A 20,998-nucleotide genomic window follows, 5' to 3' on the forward strand; every position below is an offset into this window, starting at 1 on the left:
TAAAAATCTTGGATTTTCAGTGAAAGGGAACTCTGGAAAAGGAAAGGAAAAGCTGAAGGGACATGCACAAGTGACAGAATGTGACTAACACATCAAAAAGACACTTTCTATGCAAGGATGTGGGTCTAGAGCTTCAGTGAACCACACCCAGTGCCCATCACTGCCACTCAAACTGGGTTTAAATTCATCAGCTCAGGGAGGATTGTCCCAGATTCCTGCAGGGGAGCCCAACCAACAGGCACAAGAAATTAGAGGTGATGGACCTGGCTGGATGGGGTTTGGAGCACCCTGGGACAGTGGAAGTGTCCCTGCCCATGGCAGGGGTGGAATGGGATGAGCTTTAAGGTCCCTTCTACTCCAAACCATCCTGGCATTCTCTGATTCTGTTTTGGAGGTTTTTCCTCACTGGTTCTATTCCAGGGTTTCTGAAATCCAAGCAGGGCCATGCTGGTGTCAGCTGCTTGTTGTCTGGACAGAATTCCTTAAGGTTACCAGCAGCTTTTATTGTCCTTGTGCTTCTGAAATGTGTTCTGACAAGCAGAGAGGGAAGCAGCTTCCTGCAAGTGAATGAAACCTCCCACACAGAGGGCAATTCAGGGCCTTCTGTGCTGGTTAAATTCTACTTCAATCCCATATTAAGGGCTTAGTTTTACATCTGGAGTGATTTTTTGTGTGAAGGGCTGAGTCAGAGATCCTGATAATGTCTGGATCATAAAAATGATGATTAATGGTGGGATTAGAATAGTGGCAGCGTGGACACCCCATCCTGCACTGGAAGAGCTTTTGTCTGATGTAGTGGAGTTAGTTACAAAGATTTCATAAAACCAGCAGAACTTGGAAGATAAAGAAATTGGCAGCTGTTTTATTTGGCAATTCTGCTCCTTTTCTGCTTTTCTTTCCCATACACACAGAGGTGCTGTTGCCCAGTATTCCCTGGCTGCCAGTTCTGGGATGTATCACTATAAGACATTTGGGCACATTTGGGTGCTTTTGTCACTTTTTTCCCTTTGGCCATCACAGAGGAACATCTGCCTCACATTTAATCCTTGAGTACATTACAGACAGGGCAAAACAATTTTTGCTATTTTATGTTAAAGGCAGCTCCTGAAAATCCTGTGTTTTCTCTGGAATCTGTATGATGGAGTACAGCTCAGTTCAGATGGCTGTATATATTTACATAAATAAATATTTGTGGTCCAAATTGCAGAGATTTGATGCAAAAATTCTATTTTTAGGAAGAGTGGAGAATTTTAAGAAATAGGATGGAAGAGTTCTAGTATCACGTTTTATAATTTCTAATACTATCCTTTTCTACAATATTTTAATAAGACTATTCTGCTGGGTTGTGTAATTTTGTTTTGATCCAAATAGTTAAAAGATTATAATGACATTTATTTGATTCCCAGTTAATTGTCAGTCAACCCTGAAGCTCATTTATATCAGCATGCAGATAAGGAAAATCTTTTAAGCGCAGTTTATTAAATGGCAACACTATTAGCATACAAATTATGCTCAGAATAGAATAAACAGGTAGAAAGATCATTAACATATGATACAGACAGTCAGATCTCAGATGGGATTCAGTGGGACCTTTTCAAAAATACCAGGGCTGTCAGCATCAGGGACAAGTCATTCACTCAGCCAAACTTTACTCACATTTCCATCTGCATAAATCACTGCTAATTCCAAGTCATTTGGGAGTTCTGCTCATCTTTTCTGCCCCTCACTCACTTCCCTTTGTAGTTTTTAATGCAGCCTCTCCTGCTCCTCAATCTTGGTAAAATTCGAGGAGTCAGATATTGTCTCAGTGTCTGGCAGCATGTCTGGAGAAATTTATAAACAATATATCTTGGCACAGCCTGGAAAATAAAGAGGGGGTTTGCTCCTGAGCAGCAGAGGGAGGCTGAGCAGACATGGTTTCAAATAGGATTTCTCAGATAATAAAAATTACTTTGCTTCTGATTTCATCAGATCCAGATTCCTCTCTTTTTATCAGCACAGTGCCGTGATGAGGCTTCAATAACTCTGGGAGGTGTCAGATGTTAGAGGCAGACGAGGCAAGGAGAGGGAATCTGCACAAACTATCGGGGTTACTTTATGTGGAAAAGAGTTCCACCCTTGAAGGGAGAGCTGCCCTTCTGGCAGTGCTGAAAGCTGCAGAATCCACCCAGTTTTACACGGATCCAGCTCAAGATTTTGATGGGGATTTCAAAGCCCTTTGCTGTTTGAATCCATGCATTTCATATCCATGAATTAACATCCCCCCTCTCCCAAAAACAAATTGGCTGAACAATGCAGCAGTGCACAAAGCTACCCCTGCTGCACTTTTAAATCTAATGACTTGACACCTCTTTCTTTTCTCAGATTTTATTTCTTCTATCAGCCTTGTTAAATACATATTATTCTTTCATGCTCTTAAGATCAAAGCAAATAGCCATCAACAATCTTTTGTTCACATGAGACAACACGTTCGGAGATGGTTTGTTTGGCCTGGTTAATTAAAAGCCATACCTATCATCCCTGCTTGATTTCTCAAGTTCTTTACTTAAAAAATATGTGTGACAATTTTAATGAGCTCTCACCTCTTCCCCACAGCCTCTGGCTTCTGCACAAACTTTGCAAACTCTTCTTTTTGAACATCACACGGAGCTCTGACTCCAGCAGATTCTGGAGAAGATGTTTGTTTTCCCTCCCTGCACATGGTGCTCATCTCATCTCATCTGCTGATGGAGGCACTCAGAGGGGAATTTCAATATTTATAGCTGATGGGTTTAAAGTAAAAGAGGGTCAGGTTAGATTAGGAATGAGGAAGAAATATTTCTGGTGACAAAATGCTGCCCAGAGCAGCTGGGGCTGCCCCTGGATCCCTGGAAGTGTCCATGGCCAGGCTGGACAGGGCTTGGAAGGTGGACAGTGCCATGGAACTGGACATGGGACAGTGGAAAGTGTCCCTGCCATGGAACTGGATGATCTTTAAGTCCCTTCCAACCCAAACCATTCCACAGTGCTAAATGGAATAACATTTCTGTGTATTCCCAATTTGCCCTGGTGTGCAGGAACGTTGCATGGATAGTCAGAACTGGATTTTCATCTCTTCTTTTGCTGGCAGCAGCTTGGTTTAACTGAGCTGCTCAGCCAGAGGTAGCACCAGGCAGGAGCCCAGGAGAAAGCAGGACTCTGATCAAGACTTAAGCATTTTGTAAATCAGAGATGCCAACCTAGAGTTAGGCTGGGCTTAAGCAATCCCTTGCTGCCTCAGAGCTTCACAAACTCAGCTGGGCCCTGAGTTCTTCCTTCTCCTCCTTCTTTCACAGCACTGCATTCATCAGATCTGCTTCACATCTTGTGCTTTTGGGCCTTTGACAGGCACTTATTTACTTATTGAGAGAAGTCCAGTTTTCCTGGCAGACAAAATATTCTCCTTGCCTCGTGTTGGACAAGTTAAACTTTCCTGTCTCCTCACAGCACTTGGAATTACCTTGTCTTGTGATGCAGCTGCTAAGAATGATTATCTATAGCCTTCACACAGCCTCAAATGTTGTGAAAAGGAATGGTTTCCTGCAAGCCTTTCAGCAGGTGAGCCGTGCCTTTCACAGCTTCTTTTTAAACCATTTGTCAGAGCTTGATCCAAAGCCCATTAAAGGCAATATTCCCATGGCCTTCTGCATCACAGCTCCCTGATTTGGGAGAGAAATGGGAGAGGACAAAGTGCAGCCCCTCTGAACCCACCCAGGGCACAAAGTCCTGGCCCTGAGGGAGTTTAGGGCAACTTTGGTGCTCTTGGCACCTGGGGCAGCGTTTCAGAGGGCATTGCTGTTTTTCCTCTTGCATTTGAAATTAATCATCTTGATTTTCTGCTGTGCCTTGTCTTCCCATCCCTCTCCTGTCACAGGCCTCAGGACAGTTGGTAATTTCTCACTTTTTTATTGTTTGTTTTTTTTTTTTTTCCATTCCCTTCCCCACTAAACTAATTACTCTGGAGTCCTTTGTGCTCTTACACAAATTCTGCCTGAGTGTCTTATTTACTGCTCGCTCTAATTGTTGTTAGGTAGTGTGACCTGTTTCAAACAACTCAGGAGCTTTTATTTAGCAGATTTTCTTTCTGCTAAGCTCCTTTTTGATCCATTAAAAGAGCCATTCCATCCTCAGCCTGCCCAGCCATTGAAATATTGTTTCAGAACAGCATTTCTTCAGATCAAACGTGACACTGTCAGCTCCTGAGTGGGTACAAACCCCTCTTAGTGGCTAAATGAGAGAGATGGGAATTATCAAGGTCTCAATTCATCATGAAGAATACAGGGATGAAAAATCTGAGGCATGACCAAACTTCAGTGGAAAAGCTGTAACCAGAATCCACAGGGGCTAAGATGGAGCTTTCAAAGCTTCTCCCTTTTGCTATTCTGTATTTTACAGACTGTTTTTTTCTTGTGTATTTACCTACGTTGAAGCTTTTGGGGTTGGAGATTGTCTTTTTTATTTTGTTGTTTCATGCCACTTCTGGATTTTAATTTGCACCTAAGAGCTTTTAGGTGCAACTGCAGTAAAAGTAACAGGTCATCAATATTTGATGGAGAGAAAGACACCAAGGTGGCTTGTTATGAATTATTATTCAGGTACCCAATTTATGAACATTTGCTGATTCACACTGGAATCTCTTTGGATGCTGCTTGATGAGCACCATATGTTACCCAGCCACTCGATTGCATCCCCTGTTTTATCACCAGCAGTTTTTCTGGTGATTGGTGCAAGCTGAAGGGAGGAAACGTGTCATTAATGCAGAAAATATTGCAGAGGCGGAAGGGGAATACTTGGAAAAGTTTCTTCATGTTCAGAGCTGCCTTTGGAACAGTCACAGGTGTGTCCCCACACAGAGGGATGTGTTGATGCACAGATGTGACACCAGCTCAGTTCATGGGATCACAGAATCATGGAATATCCTGAGTTGGAAGGGATCCACAAGGATCAGAAACTCTGCCCTAAGTGCCAGAATCAGCTCCTGGCCCTGCACAGACACCCCAAATCCCACCCTGGGCATCTCTGGGAGGGTTTTCCAAACACTCCTGGATCTCTGGCAGCCTCTGTGCCCATTCCCTAAAAAACCTGGGCAGTGCCAGCACCCTCTGGGGGAAGAACCTTTCCCTAAAATCCAACCTGAACCTCCCTGACACAACTTCATTCATCCTTCCTTATCCAAACAATTCCCTTCAGCTGCTACATCTCTGTCTCGAGGTGGGGACTTTGCTTCCTCCAGTTTTGCTCTGCTCCTGTTCAATATGATGGATTATTAAACCTGAACTTATTTCCTCACTGCAGCACGAGTGGCAAACCCAGAGCTGCTGCAGCACCTGGTGATTATTGCCAAGGAAACAAAGATTTTTTCACTCAAGCCTAAATCCCTTCCCCTCCCAGCTGTGCACCCCAGGGACAGCAGCACCAGGGGCACATCTCTGCCTGTCCCCTGCCCTGCTCAGGAGCAGATCTTTGTGCAGGGAAAGGTCAGATGAGGGTGGGAGACATGAAATTAGGGGGATATAAGTGAGAAAATCACCAGAAATCCAAGTTTAGTGCTCCCCCTTCCCAGCTGAGCTGTTGGGAGGGTGTGACAGGAGCAGGACAAGGTCTGATGTGTGTTCCACTTGCAGTTACAAATGTATAAATGCCAGAATGGGAAACAGAAACACACTGTGATGGGTTTTTTGTGTGTTTAATGGTTCTGATGCTACTGCCAGCTCCAACTTCTGCTCTTGTGATTGTTCATTTCCTTTAATAATTCAGTACATCACCCAATCTTATGTTGTTAGTAATAAATATTAAATACCCAAGCTGTGATGCATGAATTAGGTATTTTCTATTTTATGAAAGGAGACTTGTATTAGAGTTAAATGTCAATTAAATGAGGGATATAAAAAATGATGCAGTGCTGCTGTGAGTAAATGGAGCCTGGTTTCCTGTGGAGTTGTGGCTTACACTGAATTTTTTTGAGTGTAAGGAAATGTGGCATTTGGGTGCAGAGTCTCTGCTGCCTGTTGAGGACTGAGCTTAGTGGCAAGAGGAGGTGCACATAGAGACCCTGACCCCATTTTTATGAAACTTCCAGGACTTTCATGTCCTAAATTTCTTCTAAATTCAGAAAAAAAATTGTTCGAGTTCCACATTTACCAGGTGCAGCAGGTCACAGCTGAAGAACTGGGGGAAAAAAGCCCAAAGTATTGAAGAATAATATTTTCTGTGGAAATGTTCATTGCTAATTCATCTATAATTTGAAAATCCTCTACTTTCAGATGTGTGTTCTATGTGATTCTGTAGAAAATCCCCAAAATCCTGAAGTCCTGCCCTTGTATGTGACAGCAGAAGGGTGCCAGGCACAGTGTCAGCTTACCCAAGGAAATCATACCCAATCCTTGTCCTGACTTACATCCTAAAGCATCTCAATGGCATTAAAAAAATTAAATATGAACAAGCCTAAAAATTAATTTTGTCCATAAAACTCAGGAAAAGTCCTGAAATTACCATTAAATGCAATTTCCCCAATACTCTGCAAACTGATATCAACACCTCAGTGACTCCAAGGTGCTTTGAGGGCCCCATGAGACAGTGATGGATTTGATTTGGCTCCTTGGCTTGGGAGGTGGCATTTGAGCATCTCAGCCAGTCTGATAATATCTTTTAATAATCTTGACAGAACTCCATGGGCAGCTGGGCTCACACACAACCTTAGCTTGGCTTAGGAGCACAGGGATCTGTAAAAAAAAAACAACCAAAAAAACAACAAAACCATGGTAAAAATAGAACACAAGTAAGCAGCAGGTTGAGTCTTTTGACCTTTTCTTGGCATACCAGATTTTGCTGTAAGAAAGTCACCTGGAAAAGTGAATGACTAACCCCAGTTTGCTAATAAAACATTTGTAATATATTAACTAATAAGCAGAAGAGGTGAAAATTTGCTAACACATATTCAGCTTGCTGTAGAAGAGAAAAATCATGATGGAAATGTTTAAATATTAAAAGTAGCACTGCATTTTTGTTACTATTCCTTTGCCAGATGTCTTTTTTATTTCCATTTTTTCTATTGTTGCCCAGGAAAGTTGTGGATTCCTCATCCTTGGAAGTGTCCAAGGCCAGGTTGGACGGGGCTTGGGGCAACCTGAGATGGTGAAAGGTGTCCCTGTCCCAGTCCATGGCAGGGCTGGGATGAGCTTTGAGATCCATCCAACCCAAGCCATTCTGGGATGCTGTGATTCCATTTTGTTTGTTTTTCCCCAGGGTGGTGTTCCTGGAGGATGGCAGCCTCAGGATCTCCAACATCTCCAAGGTGGATGCTGGGGTTTACACTTGTGTAGCCACAAACCAGTTTGGAACTGCCAGAAACTCAGGGAACCTGATTGTGAAAGGTATTTCACTATTGCTGCCCTGATTTTTAAAAGCGTTAAGTTTTGTTTTAAAGTTCTTTTGAAAGTTTTAAAGTTCTCATAAAACTTCTTTAACCTTCTGATAATGTTTACATATTTGAGAGTCAGAGTTCCCACACCATTTCATGTATAAATAAAATAGTTTACATAATTATCTGTGAGTAGAGAGAAATAATTAATTACTCTTTAGGCAAGTGTAGTTAGAAAAGTAGTAATTCCATCCTCCAATCCACAGTCACCTTTAGAATTTTATAAATACCAAATGTTTAAATAAAACTGGGTCTTTTTCTCTTTTAATCTTACTCATTTCATGCCCAATAACAACACAGTATTTCCTTCTTTTGTGGACTGAGATGAGCTTTAAAAACCCGTCCAACCCAAGGTTCTCTGATTTTGTAACTATTTTGTTTCAATATCCTTCTTTTCAGTAGTATCAGAATGGTTCCTGCAGCCTGCAGTGTGACCTCCTCCTTAACTTTGCATCTGGCAAAAAAATCTTTTCAATATTCACCTTCTGACAGAGCAATTAGCACTGATACAGCTCAAAATGTGACCTGAGATTGGGCTGCAGCACAGCCAGCAATGAAAACACCAAGAACTTCAGGGTTTCTGCAGCTCTGACTTCCTTAGGGCTCTTCCCTTTTCACGTGTCCCATACATTGTGGCAATATGGGAAAATGCCATTAAAACATGAAAAAAAAACCCTATTTTGTTTGGCATTTATGAAGTTTATTAAAACACCAAGTAACAACATGGTATAAAGATGATCTTGTTTGCAGGGAACATTTGTTTTTGTTTCCCCTCTGGAGAAGTTTGGGCTGTTCAATTATAGGCCTCATTGCTTCAGCATTATTTTCAACTGAAATGTCAGAACTTGGGAAAGCATAGCTAATGTGCAAATTAAGTTTATTGCTGCTCATTGAGTTGTTTATTCTTTGTTGGAGAAGTCTTTATTACACCTCCAGCACTCACATCTCCCCTCTTTTCTCCTCTGGAATGGGACTTGCCATATAATGCATGTTTGCTGTTGCTAAGCAAGATAGATGGATAAGGCAGAGCCAAGAGCTTTTAAGAAGCTTTTAAAGGTATTTGAGATGGAAGTTTTGAAGACAAGCCCATAAAAGTAGTAAAAAATATCACCCAAGTGAACATTCTGCATTAGTGGGGATGAGGAGGATACAACAAGAGGTGCAAGAGGATGGGAATACTATAATAAATTAATTTATTTTTTGTTATCACTACTAAAAAAAGACACTTCATGCCCAAACCCAGTGTAAATCCCAAAATGACAGTTTTCAAGATTTATTTGGTGGAGGTAAAGAGTTTCAGGCCAATAATAAAGGAGATTTCTTATGATAACTGCAGTCCAAGGCCAGGCTGGATGGGGCTTGGAGCACCCTGGGCAGTGGAAGGTGTCCCTGCCCATGGCAGGGGTGGCACTGGGTGAGATTTAAGGTCCTTTCCAACCCAAACCTTTCCAGAATTCTGTCATTCAAGCAACACCTAAATTCTGGAGTTAAGCTGTGATGAGCATTGAACTAACCCAGCTCGTGCAGATTTCTTTTCTTCCTCTCACATTATTTTCAGATCATATTAATACTGTTGAAGTGGTTCTGCTCTCATTTTCTACATATGTCTAAATTCTCACCACTTTATAACACTTCCATGCACAAAAGCTTTATTCAAGGGAATTGCTTACAACAAAGTGGTTGTTATCTCTAATCAGTCTTCCAGTCAGACCAACAAAAGTAAAGCCATATAAACCCATTTCTTTCCTCTTCAGCGAGCTGGTACTTCCCTTTATAAGAGCTCCAGGTTTGTGTCTTGATTTAATGGGTTAAAAATTATAGAATATATGATTTTCCTGCCTGGGAATGTCTTGAAGCTGTAACTTGAGTAGTGTTGTGGGGTAAAATACCACTGACATTACTACAGATTAAGGATGTTGATGTCTAAAGTAAGTGGAGATGAGCAGCAATTTTGTTTTTGCTTCAGTTTTTGGCCAGGAGAATTCTTCAAGTTTGGAGAGCCACAGGCAGGTTTTTGAGACAAGTCTGTCGCTTTTGACTGAAATCATAACTATTGATTATAGGCTTTATGAAGTAATATAATTTAGAGAGTTTCTAATATAAATAAAAACTAATTTAGGGTGTTCCTCTCACATCTGCTCACTCTCAGGCACACAACGTGGTCGTGGGGCTGGTGCTGTCACAGGAGTGGTCTAAAATCATCACTATATTAGAGACAATTCCCTTTATTACAGAACATTTAGATCAATTTGAAATCATTTCCCGAATGGTACAAATCTCCTTCAAAAACTGCTATTTTTATAAGAATTTTAATTAAAAAAAAATATATTTTTTTTGTCTCCTCAGAAAGGACTGTCATCACTATTCCCCCCTCTGACACTGATGCAACAGTTGGAGAGAGCATTGTCCTGCCATGCCAGGTGTCCCACGACCCCTCCCTGGACGTGCTGTTCTCCTGGTCATTCAATGGCCAGAGGATTGATTTGAGCAGGGGAATCCATCACTTCGAAAGGATTGGAAGGGTGAGTTTCCCAAACTCCTTAATGAAACTCTTTGCCACAGTCTTTACTCGACCCAAATGTTTATCACAATTCCTCCCTCGCTGTTTATATGCCTGGCAAATCACTGTTTCTTTACAAGGGCTGCAAACATTTATTTGTCTTCCCTAAATTTCATAAAGGCGCTTGAGTTATTTGTGAAGCCATAATAAAAATGTCCCCATGAAAGAAACTGATGATAGCTATGAATATTTTAATTTAAAAGCTGGATTTTGTATTAATATTGAGCAATTTATAAAAATGCCCAGTATGGAAGGCATGTTGTGAGTGATTAGTTTACTTTTTTTTTTTTTTTTTTTGTATCTCTCCAGGAATCTGCTGGGGATTTGATGATAAGAAATATTCAGCTTCATCATTCTGGGAAATATGTGTGCATGGTGCAAACTTCTTTAGACAGTCAATCTGCAGCAGCAGATATAATTGTGAGAGGTATGTCTGTAAAGGAGATGCACATATCTTCTAGAGGAATTAGGAATTCTTAATATCAGCTGTTGTTTAAATGATTCCTAGGATGTCAAATCTAAATCTCAATAGTGAAATGTTCTCTTTTACTCTTGGCCCCAAAATGGTGGCCAGCATGATCCTGGTGTTCAGCCAGTCCAGGGGAACCTTTGCAGTTCTGCCCTGGTCTCTTTGGCAAAAATTTTGGGCCACAGAGATGAGAGGGAAATACTCAAACCTCAGCAGTGTTGTTATTTCCTTCAGGCATCACTGGGTCACTGTGCAGGCTGGGAAAATCAAAAGACCTCATTCCTTTCCCCTATTTGGAGATAATATGAAATAATATTTTCTAACTCAGCTTTTTACCACCAGCAGTAAGGAAATGCTGTCCTGGGAGCAGATCTGTAAACCCTAGGAGAAGTCAGAAATCTGTGTAGTGCCCCATCCTGCATTCTTTCTGAACCTCAGTTTTGACTGAATTCAGTAGGAATTCTCAAACTGTTCAGTGGTTCAACAAAAGACAACACTGGGTGCCTTTCTTTGTCAGACACAAAGAAGAAATCATTCCTTTGTTTGTAGTTTTCATGTTAGAGACATCAAGACATTAATTTTCCTGACTCACAAAAATGTAATCCAGGCATGGAGCCATCATTTAGGGATTGTGCAGCTTTTATGACACTGCAGCTTCATAAATAATTCCTCTGACTTGAGAAAGTAAGAGTTGCCCAACCCATTCCAGCAGTGAATCTTCTCTTCCCAATACCTTCCTCTTAAAATGCTGATCGTGTCAGGCCCTCCAGGTCCACCAGAAGATGTTAAAGTTGAACATGTTTCTAGCACAACTGCTGGCTTATCCTGGAAGCCTGGAGTAGACAACAACAGCCCAGTGCAGATCTACAGTGTCCAGACCAGGACTCCCTTCTCGGTGGGATGGCAGGCGGTCGCCACAGGTGAGCAATTCGGGACTTGCCTTGCAATTTTTATTTAGTGTGTACCATTAATTACCTCAAAAACCCATTGTTGGTGTCATGTTTGCCTCCAGCTCCCGAGGTCATTAATGGCAGGACTCACAAGGCCACCGTGGTGGATTTAAGCCCCTGGGTTGAGTACGAGTTCCGCGTGGTCGCCAGCAACAGCGTTGGGATTGGGGAGCCCAGCAGGCCATCGGCTCTCCTGAAAACCAAAGCAGCAGGTAAGGGCCTGCTTTCTGCCAGGTTTTTCCAGCTCTCAGCTGTGGGAATTTCACTGCAGCAGAGCCACTCATTCCTACAGGGTTATTTACCCAATTCCATGGGCGGGGATCCAATGTGTTCCACAAGAATGCGTTACTTGGATGGGACTTGGAGCAACCTGGGATTGATGCCTCGGGGTTTAGCTTTTATATTTTTAAGATTCTCTGCTGCTTTAGTGTGCAGATCTGGGCTTCACATGAGGGGATGGTGAGCTCTCTGCACAGAGCAGGGAGACAAAAAATTTCCTGCTCCAGCTGGGCACCAAGGACAAATAATCCAAATCTCAGCCCAGGAGCACAAACACCGTGGGCTGGAGAGAGAAAAACAAGCAGGATGGGACTGATGGGCTAAAGCTGGAATGGGACAATGAACTCCAAGGTGCAAATAGAGTGAACTTTTTTATATAAAAGTGAGACTGGTTGTGACTGGTTGTCCATTTTGTGACCATTTTAGTTCATCTTGGGTTCATTTTGGGACCATTTTGGTTCATTTGGGTGCAGCCCTGGCTGGGCTCTGGTGCTGCCCAAGGTGGATCCATGGAGGAGATCCTTGAATAAATCCCTGCTTTATTCTGTGACTCTGCCCAGCCTCTGCTCTAGGGCAGCCTGCACAAGGCATCAGGATAGTGGAAGGTGGTGTGAGTGCATGGGCTTTAAGGTCCCTTCCAACCCAAACCATTTGGCATTCCATGATAAAAGCTGGAGTTACCCTATCTTCCTCCCTTTGATGTGTCCCAACCAACCTTTGTCTCAAGCAATTGAGGAGAACAATTTTTGTTCTCCCAATTAAATCCAAGTTTTTCCCCTGCTCAGGGATTTGCACATGAAATGATAACTCTGCTCTCTGAATGTCCCTTGGCTGCAGAGGTGTTTGATACCTGAACATCAGTAGGAACAGGACAATTTTAACTTTGGATATTGGAGCAATAAATGACAGCATCCAAAGCCCAGTGAAACCAACAGCTTCTGCTGACTCCAGAGTGGAATCCTTTCTGTCTGTCTGTCTGTCTGTCTGTCTGTCTGTCTGACCTTTACTCATTTATCTTCTGGGACTTGGCACCTCACCCTGCCTCATTCTTGGGTGACCAACACTGTCCGTCTTTTGACCTGCTCAGTTTGGTACGATTTATTTGCAGCCCAAACCTTTGGTTTGTTTTATGTTCCTCTCAACCTCCTGCTTATCAACTGTCTCCCACCTATAAAATCAGTGTTTATGGGATGGAAAGCAGTAAAAGGGAAGCAGCTTTTACAATCTACTTTCTCTTCTCTGTTTATCTCATTTGCCAAGCTCCGAAGTTTGGCAAGCTGCATTTTGGGACAGAACTCAAAATAGAGTATTGTACATTATACAGTAGAAAACACATTTGTTTTAGAATGTGGAATCCATTTTTTTCTGGGAAGAGAATCCCAGAATGGTTTGGGTTAGTGGGGACCTTAAAGACCATGTAGTTCCAACCCCAGCACCTTCCAGAGAAGGTCAGATTTTTTAAATTTCCCAGCAGAGTATCTCAAATGAATATTCTCCATTACATGATTGATCACAAGGACCAAATTAATCTTGAAAAGGTTTTTGTTGCTGTTACTACTGTGGGGCTTTGTGAAGTGGGATAGTCAAAACTAGATAGGCAGTGAAAGCTTTCACCTTTTAAAGCTTTTATTTCTTTATTATTAGAGGGATTCACAAGACTGGGGCAAAAAGGAGAAAGAAACAATAAAATTATTGTTATTTATCATGGCAAAAACACAAGGAAGATTATTTCCATACAGCTCTGTATGCTCTGTAGCTCTGTCTAAGTTTAACAAAAGAGACAGAAAGACTCACTTCAGGTTTTAGCTGCTTAACTCCTTCACTGCTGTAAATCCATCTCAAAATGTTGCAGTGCAGTGGGACAATATCAGCTTTTATTAATTTTTTGGTCAGAATAGGAACCTGAAATCAGCAGGGCAGCGTGGACACCAAATACCTGGCTGGGAAAGGGTGAATTTGAGCTCTGCTGTTGTAATAACTATTTTGCCAGCTAAAATATGAGCATTAGTAGTTTTGTGAATGCAAATGAGCCACTGTTCATTTCATTAAAATGGAGCTGAGAATTAATTGAGCCTCTGTTGGTGCACTCAGCTGTAAATTTTCATCTGTTTCTCAACTCTGACCCAGTTGAGGCTCTGCTGAGCCACAGCACAAAATTCTCCCCATGTAAATGTAGCAAGTACTGAACACATTTAACACATGAGCTAATTGAGCATCACTTGGTTCATGAGACAGTGAAACACCCGGCTTGAAAGTTTGTTTTGCTGTTGCCATGCAGCTCTTGTCAGTCTGAGTTAGTTTGCTTCTGATGTGCCCAAAGACATTGATTGTGAGTGACAAAAATGAACAGCTCTGTGAAACCTCCAGAAGAGCCCAGGCTGTTTGCACTTCCACTCACTCTTATGGCTGCATAGCAACGTTATTCTGAAATTCCACCCATTGCTAGAGGATAAAATCAGATAAATATTTATACTTGGACTAGGATCTGGAAATGATAATGGGTTGGCATCAGTTTCTGTGAACTTTAAGCACTGTTGCTTTTATTGACACCCTAGAGTATTTGTCAAGGGGACAGATAAGCAGATATGGCAAAACTTGCCCAAAATCTCTGAAAAAGAGCTTCTGAGGTGTAAGCATCCCTCCTATATCTCATCCTCCACATCAGCTTTTCAGACAGTGGGAACTGAATGAAGACAATGACAAAACAATCTTGAAATTTCTGAAGACAGGATTTAGAGATAGCACTACCAAATGTCCTGTAGAGGGTTCTTGTCTCTGCCCATTCCAAGGATGTCCTCTTCTCTTATACTTCTCCAGCAGCTGAAAAAGAACATCATATCATAGAACCATAGTATGGTTTGGGTTGGAAGGGACCTTAAAGAAGAAATATAAAGCAAGAGGCAGGAAATGCTGGTATTTTCTTTGCCTCTCCACCATAAGTCCCTTCAACCTCAACAAAGTTCCCTGATCTCAGTCCTCCGCCTATAGTGCCACACACCTGTGGAATGCTGGAGAAATCCAACTCCAATCAACCAACTTTTGGACACTTACAGTCTTGGCAGAAGGAGAAAAGCAACTTGTGAGTTTTGAATTTGCTAAGAAAAGCATACAGCCAATTAAAAAATTAATATATTGCTCCAACAACATGTTTACTGAACAAATGCATAATTAGTAAATCAGTAGTGTTGCAGCTACAGTCTGAATGGAACATCATTTTGCCAATTAGTTGATGAGGCATAATAATGTCAGATACTCGATGCTCCCAGTTCTTTAATTAATTTTTTGAACCAGGGTACTCATGTATCAAATTCATCTATGGCTTCAGCCTTAGAAAACGTGTAAACATCATTTCAGTTAATTTCAAATGGGCTGCTGTGCAATGTAATTCCTGTTCCACTGTTGAGAGGTGGAATGGCTGCAGGTGAGGTAGGAAATGCTCTGATCACCCACTTGGAAAGGCCTCCAGGACCACTGAGCCCAACCTGTGGCCGATCACAGCTTGGTCCAGAGTTGGACACAGCACTGCAGGTGTGCCCAGTGCAGAGGGACAATCCTGCCCTGCTCCTGTGGCCACACCATTGCTGATCCAGGCCAGGTCACCTTGGCCTTCCTCCCCGCCTGGCCTCATCTTCAGCTGCACCCCCTGGTCCTTTTTTGCTGAGCCATTTTCCAACCACTCTTCCCCCATCTTGGAGTGCTCCATGGGGCTGTTGTGACCCAAGAACAGGACCCTGCACTTCACCTTGTTGAGCCTCACACCACCAGCTCCAGCCCATGATCCAGCCTGCCCAGATCCCTCTGCAGAGCCCTGCAGCAGATCCACATTCCCACCCAAATTCGTGCCAGCTGTGAACCTCCTGAGGTCCAGATCAGCCATAAGACATTAAAGAGGTCTGGCCCCGGGGCTGAGCCTTGGGGAGCTGCAAACACCAACCTCTTTTCTTCTCCAGTTCCCGTGGTGGCACCAACGAACATCAGCGGAGGAGGAGGGAGCCGCTCCGAGCTGGTCATCACATGGGAGGTAATTCTGAGCTCAGTTAACCTCAGCTGTCCAAGGGGGATAAATCTGTGGGTGAAACCACAGCCCTGCTGAAATCCAAAGGCTTTTGGTCGCCAGCTTTGGTCGTGCCTGGATTTCGCCCTGGATGTGGAGAGCCTGCAAGATATACAGCAAGTTTTCTGTGTTATAGGGAACAATTTGTAAAAATAAACAGTTTAAGAGGCATGTTGTAAAGATGTTTAGAAGTCTGCATAACCCTCTTATCTCCATTGTACAGGAGGTGCTTAACACACTAATCTGCTTGGCCATTTTCTGCATTTACATTTTTCCTACTTTTGTTTACATGTTTTCCATTCTGGAACGCTGTGCTGACAAGACATATCCTATTATCCGTTAAAGGAGATGAGCCCTTTAATTCTGCAGCACTCCAGTGAGAGCAAAGAATATACATTTCCACAGCAGTTAATGCCAGACAAGTTGCAAAGGGTGAGTGCAGGTCATTTCAGAGAGTAGAAAGTGAGTGCTGTGGGAAGGAGCCTCCTTTTCCAGCCTCCCAGCAGCTTCCCACAGGCGCTGGGATGAAGGCAGACAGCCGCTGGCAAAGCCTGGGAAGTGATGGGGTAGCTGCTTGGTCAAAAAGTGAAAAATCAGATCAAAAGAAATTTTAAAAAATCCCCACTAGATAAATAACACCGCTGATGTTTTCCCCTCCCTGTGCTGCGAACAGAGTGAAATTCCACTTTCCCTGAACTGGGTTTTCCTCCATCTGTACCTTTTGCTCTTTTGTTTCATTTTCTCCTCTTTGGGAGCAGAAGAACATGAAAACAGAAAACAACCTCAGAGATGTCAGTCAAATTATCCTGCTGGACTCTGTAGCTTGTCCCAAAAAACAATCAGAAGAAATCCTAATTATGGCCAGCTAACAGCACTGAACACAACTCTGTGGCTTTCTGCAATGAACTCACTAAATGTCTTGATTAAATCTGAGGTCACAGAAGCCTCAAAAACAAATTAAATGCTCTAGAAAGTAGCTTGAACTCCTATAAATCCCCAGTGTGGCATCATCCCTCAAATTTAACTCTCTCAGGACCCGAAAAGAGATGGAAAGGGGAATATTGGGTGTTTATAAAACACTGAAGGAAAGATGTGTTATAAATGCCAGGGCAGGCTTATTATCATTATTTTTATTATTAGAATTAGAAGGAATTCATGACAAGAATAACGTAAGTGCCCTGAAGTCTTCTGAAATGCTTCCAGATTTTCTGCTATCATCTCATACTGTTTGTGCTCCCAAGAGTTTGCAGGACAAAAGGTTGGAGCCAGGACTCAGGTCCTGACCCTTTTTCTGTCTTTTTGCACCATTTTCCATGCCCCTTGCTTTGATGCAAGCCTCTGAAATAAATGCAGTTTTACTGAGAAACACTTCCTTTCTCCATTTAATCCTGATTTTATTTCATAAATGTCCTCTTGCTTTGAGAATGTGGATGTATTTTTATCCCATGAAAAACCAAACTTCATGCTGGACACGGTGTTGCTGTAATTGCCTTTTCAGTTTGAGCCTTTCATACGTATCTTGACATGCGATTTTATTAATAGAAACATTAATTTTGCCATGTTGACTTGCAGGAACATTTCTGTTCTGAGAACATTAAATAAGAATATGTTCATGCACTTGAGGCTTTCTCCTTGCTGAAAAAAATACATCAGTACTGTACTCAGAGGCAGGCAATTATACAACTGACACACATTTCTTTGTATACATTTGTTTCTTCCCAACTCTTTTTTCCCTTTAAAATAATTTATTTAAAATTAACATTCCTATGCCCCTTTGGGGAAAAGAAAAAAAGTCTACAAGCTACAACTTGTACTGAGCGAAACGCTTTTAATTTTGCAAACTTCATGCCTGAAAGAGACAGCTTTAATGGAGCTGATCAGATCTTTTGTTTCTAAATTGATTGCCCCGATAGATTTATTATTTTGATTTTTATTTCAATATTACATTGACAGATGGGGCAAACATTATTATCTTCTCCAAGGCACAGCCAACTAAATCAATACCACTAAAATACAGTCAGGGAATGAAGATTCAATTAAAACCGTGGCTACATGCAAACCTTTATTGACTGCCTTGTCACCACAGCCGGTGTCAGAAGAGCTCCAAAACGGGGAAGGTTTTGGCTATGTCATCATGTTCCGTCCCCTTGGCTCAACAACCTGGACCAAAGCTGTGGTGGCCTCGGTGGAATCCAGCAAATACGTTTATAGGAACGAGAGCATCACACCCCTCTCTCCTTTCGAGGTCAAAGTTGGTGTCTACAACAACGAAGGAGAAGGGACCCTGAGCTCCATCTCCATCATCTACTCAGGAGAGGATGGTAACACGAGTTACTCTTAGTAGGAATGGGTGTGTAGCAGCAATAGGTGATAGATATGATCAGGCAGATCTCACAGGGTTTTTAAGGACCCTGCTCAAACTTGCTCATTGGATGTTTATAACAGACATGAGGCAGGAGATGCGAATCTGAAGTAAAAATAGCAAGGGGCAAATTTTCAGAATGATTTTCAGTAGAGGGTCTGTTTCAACTCATTTGTCCCCAAGATGCTGCTGCTGAGTGTGTTGGGAAAACTGAGCGACACTCAAAGGTGTTGTTCTCAGAGGGTTTGGTTCCTCAGACCACTCAGTGTGGCTGATCTCTGAAAATCTGCTCCAGCAGCTGGGGAATGGACAATTTTGAGAGCAGGTTTTGCTGGCATTCCACCATAAGTGGAGAGTAAAGCTCATGGTTACACCAGGGGCTCTTCCTGCTGTTCCCCTGAGCATCTCCTCCCTTGGCACTGTCCCTGTGGTCACACCCATGTCCCACAGCTGTGTTTTCCCTGTCCCAGAGCCACAGATGGCCCCGGCGGGCACCTCGGCGCTGAGCGTGTCAGCGGCGGCGGTGGAGGTGTCCTGGCTGCCCATCCCCTGGAACCGGCACACAGGCAGGGTGCTGGGCTACGAGGTGAGAGGCTGGGCTACGAGGTGAGGGGATGGGCAATGAGGTGAGGAGATGGGCTACGAGGTGAGGGGATGGGCAATGAGGTGAGGAGCTGGGCTACGAGGTGAGGAGCTGGGCTACAAGGTGAGGGGATGGGCAATGAGGTGAGGAGATGGGCTACGAGGTGAGGAGATGGGCTACGAGGTGAGGAGATGGGCTACGAGGTGAGGAGATGGGCTACGAGGTGAGGGGATGGACTACGAGGTGAGGAGCTCTGAAGTTATCCCTTTCCTATCCAGAATCCTTTTGGCCTTCTTGTTCCTCCTCCCAATTAACAAACTGCTGCTTCCAAGTCAACAGAGCGTGGAGCTCTTCCCCTGGCTCTCATTAGCAGCAACCCACCTGAGATAATCAGGAGGATTCACGGCTTAGAACTGCTGCTCTGTCCCAGACTGGCTGTGCTCAGATTTGGGGACAGGCACACGTGGCACTGCTGACAGAACAGGGCAGGATAAATGTCCTCCAGCGCTACCCAGAGCTTGTGCTGTGGGGCATTGAAAGGCTTTTAACTTCTCCCTCCTCTTAATAAAATCATTTAAGCTGAAAGGACCTTTAAGACCATCAGCTCCAGCCATTAACTCAAACATTTGAAGAAGGCAGTGGAAGAGTCCCGATCCCCGTAGGGATTTAAAAGTTGTGTGGATGTGGCACTTGGGGACGTGGTTTAGTGCTGGACTTGGCATTGCTGAGTTAATGGTTGGACTTAAAGATATTTTCCAACTGAAATGATTCTGTGAATTTGGGATTAAGTAATGTCAGATATCATTCCTGGTCAGTTTACTTGCATAGTGAAGCAATTTCTTTTTCCTTTTTTTTTAATTTGTAGATAAGAGGAAAACAAGTCAAAACCACTTTAAATTCTGTGCTATCATTGCAATATATAAATGAAGATAATAAGAGTCATGTACAGTCCACAAACCTTCCTAAATCAATTAATCACTGAAAAAAATAGCAGGTCTAAAGAGATGTCACTGAATCAAAACTAGAGCCAGGATACAAAATAATTAAAAACCTTTTAGATGATTGAGATAAATGCTCTTTTGTATCTCTTAAGGTTCTCTTTCATTGTGTCCAACCATAAAACCAACAAAGCTTTTATCATTCCTTACCTTATCAAAGGTTTCCTTCTGGACATCTGTAAATTTAAGGATTTCATTTAGTTCCTTAATTGGGATTCAGTCTCTGAAATGTTATTGCTTTTCTATAAATATTCATGCCTGGGTTTACATCCTGTTAGATTGGAGTACAAAAAAAATCCTGTATTCCTCGAAATCTTCCTTGTCAGCAGGTCTGCTTCCCAGCCAAGCCTCTAATTGCTGGAACACAATGAATTGCCTGTTTTTGTTCTCGCTTTTTAGGTTTTATATTGGATAGATGATCCCAAGGAAAGCACAGCTGGGAAGGTCAGAGTCAGCGGGAATGTGACAGCCAAAAACATCACGGGCCTGAGAGCTAACACGGTGTATTTTGCAACAGTCCGAGCCTACAACACAGCGGGGACAGGGCCCTCCAGCACCCCGGTGAACGTCACCACCAAAAAATCCCGTGAGTATTGGATTTGGTACAAGGGTCCCAAATTCCCAGCTGGGACAGGCACATTCCAGCTCACCGTGAGCCATCGCTGCCAAACGCTTCAACAGCTCCAGCAACAAAATCCCTAATTTCTTCGTAAGTCAGACAGCAAAATCTGTGAGTGAGAAACTTCCTCTTGTCCTAAATCAGAGCCCAGGAGGAAAGATTTGGGCTTGCCTTGGAGCAGCCCCCTTGCTTTCAGGGGATTTCAGAGATGCAGAGCCAATAAAGGAGGGATGTCCCTCAGGTCAGACAAGAGATTCTGGGGTGAGGCTGTGCTGGTTTGGGAACCTCTAAAAGGAACCTTTAAAACCCCCAGCCCCCCCTTTAGAATACAGAGGGGTTTTGAGACCTCTGAACTTAGCACTGCAGAGCTCAGCATAAGGGATACATTGATAAAAACACAATTTAGTTGTTGTTGGTTTTTTTGTTTGTTTTTTTTTTTTATTTTTTAATTAATACTAAAAGTAAAGCCTTCTGCTGTTTTGTTTTCCTTGGAATCTATTTTTCCACTAAATTATTGAGCAGCCCTTTAGCATCAAAGGGAAATATTTATCCTGAGTTTCACCAATTTTTCTCTTTTCTATATGCTGGTCCAAGCCATTACTACAAGTGCAAGATAGGAACAACTTGTAGAATGAATTAATTGATTTTTTAATTGCCACAAAACCAGTATTTATTGTAAATAAAGC

At 42.7% G+C, this 20,998-nt stretch overlaps 1 protein-coding gene and 1 long non-coding RNA gene across 2 annotated transcripts in view; one reads left to right on the top strand and one right to left on the bottom strand.

The window, feature by feature from the left end:
- CNTN6 (contactin 6) overlaps positions 1-20,998 on the top strand; it is a 129,829-nt gene that overhangs the window by 103,836 nt on the left and 4,995 nt on the right. The window contains exons 12-20 of the mRNA XM_021529017.2: positions 7,264-7,391; positions 9,785-9,960; positions 10,308-10,425; positions 11,229-11,387; positions 11,480-11,629; positions 15,647-15,717; positions 17,837-18,071; positions 18,583-18,698; positions 20,093-20,279. Of these exons, the coding sequence (XP_021384692.2) occupies positions 7,264-7,391; positions 9,785-9,960; positions 10,308-10,425; positions 11,229-11,387; positions 11,480-11,629; positions 15,647-15,717; positions 17,837-18,071; positions 18,583-18,698; positions 20,093-20,279 (1,340 nt within the window). The remainder of the gene's footprint in view (positions 1-7,263; positions 7,392-9,784; positions 9,961-10,307; positions 10,426-11,228; positions 11,388-11,479; positions 11,630-15,646; positions 15,718-17,836; positions 18,072-18,582; positions 18,699-20,092; positions 20,280-20,998) is intronic.
- The window catches only part of LOC144247000 (uncharacterized), a 708,772-nt gene that overhangs the window by 7,167 nt on the left and 680,607 nt on the right, over positions 1-20,998 (bottom strand). The window lies entirely within an intron of this gene.

The sequence above is a fragment of the Lonchura striata genome, chromosome 12 (genome assembly GCF_046129695.1).
Source record: "Lonchura striata isolate bLonStr1 chromosome 12, bLonStr1.mat, whole genome shotgun sequence".
NCBI lineage: Eukaryota > Metazoa > Chordata > Aves > Passeriformes > Estrildidae > Lonchura > Lonchura striata.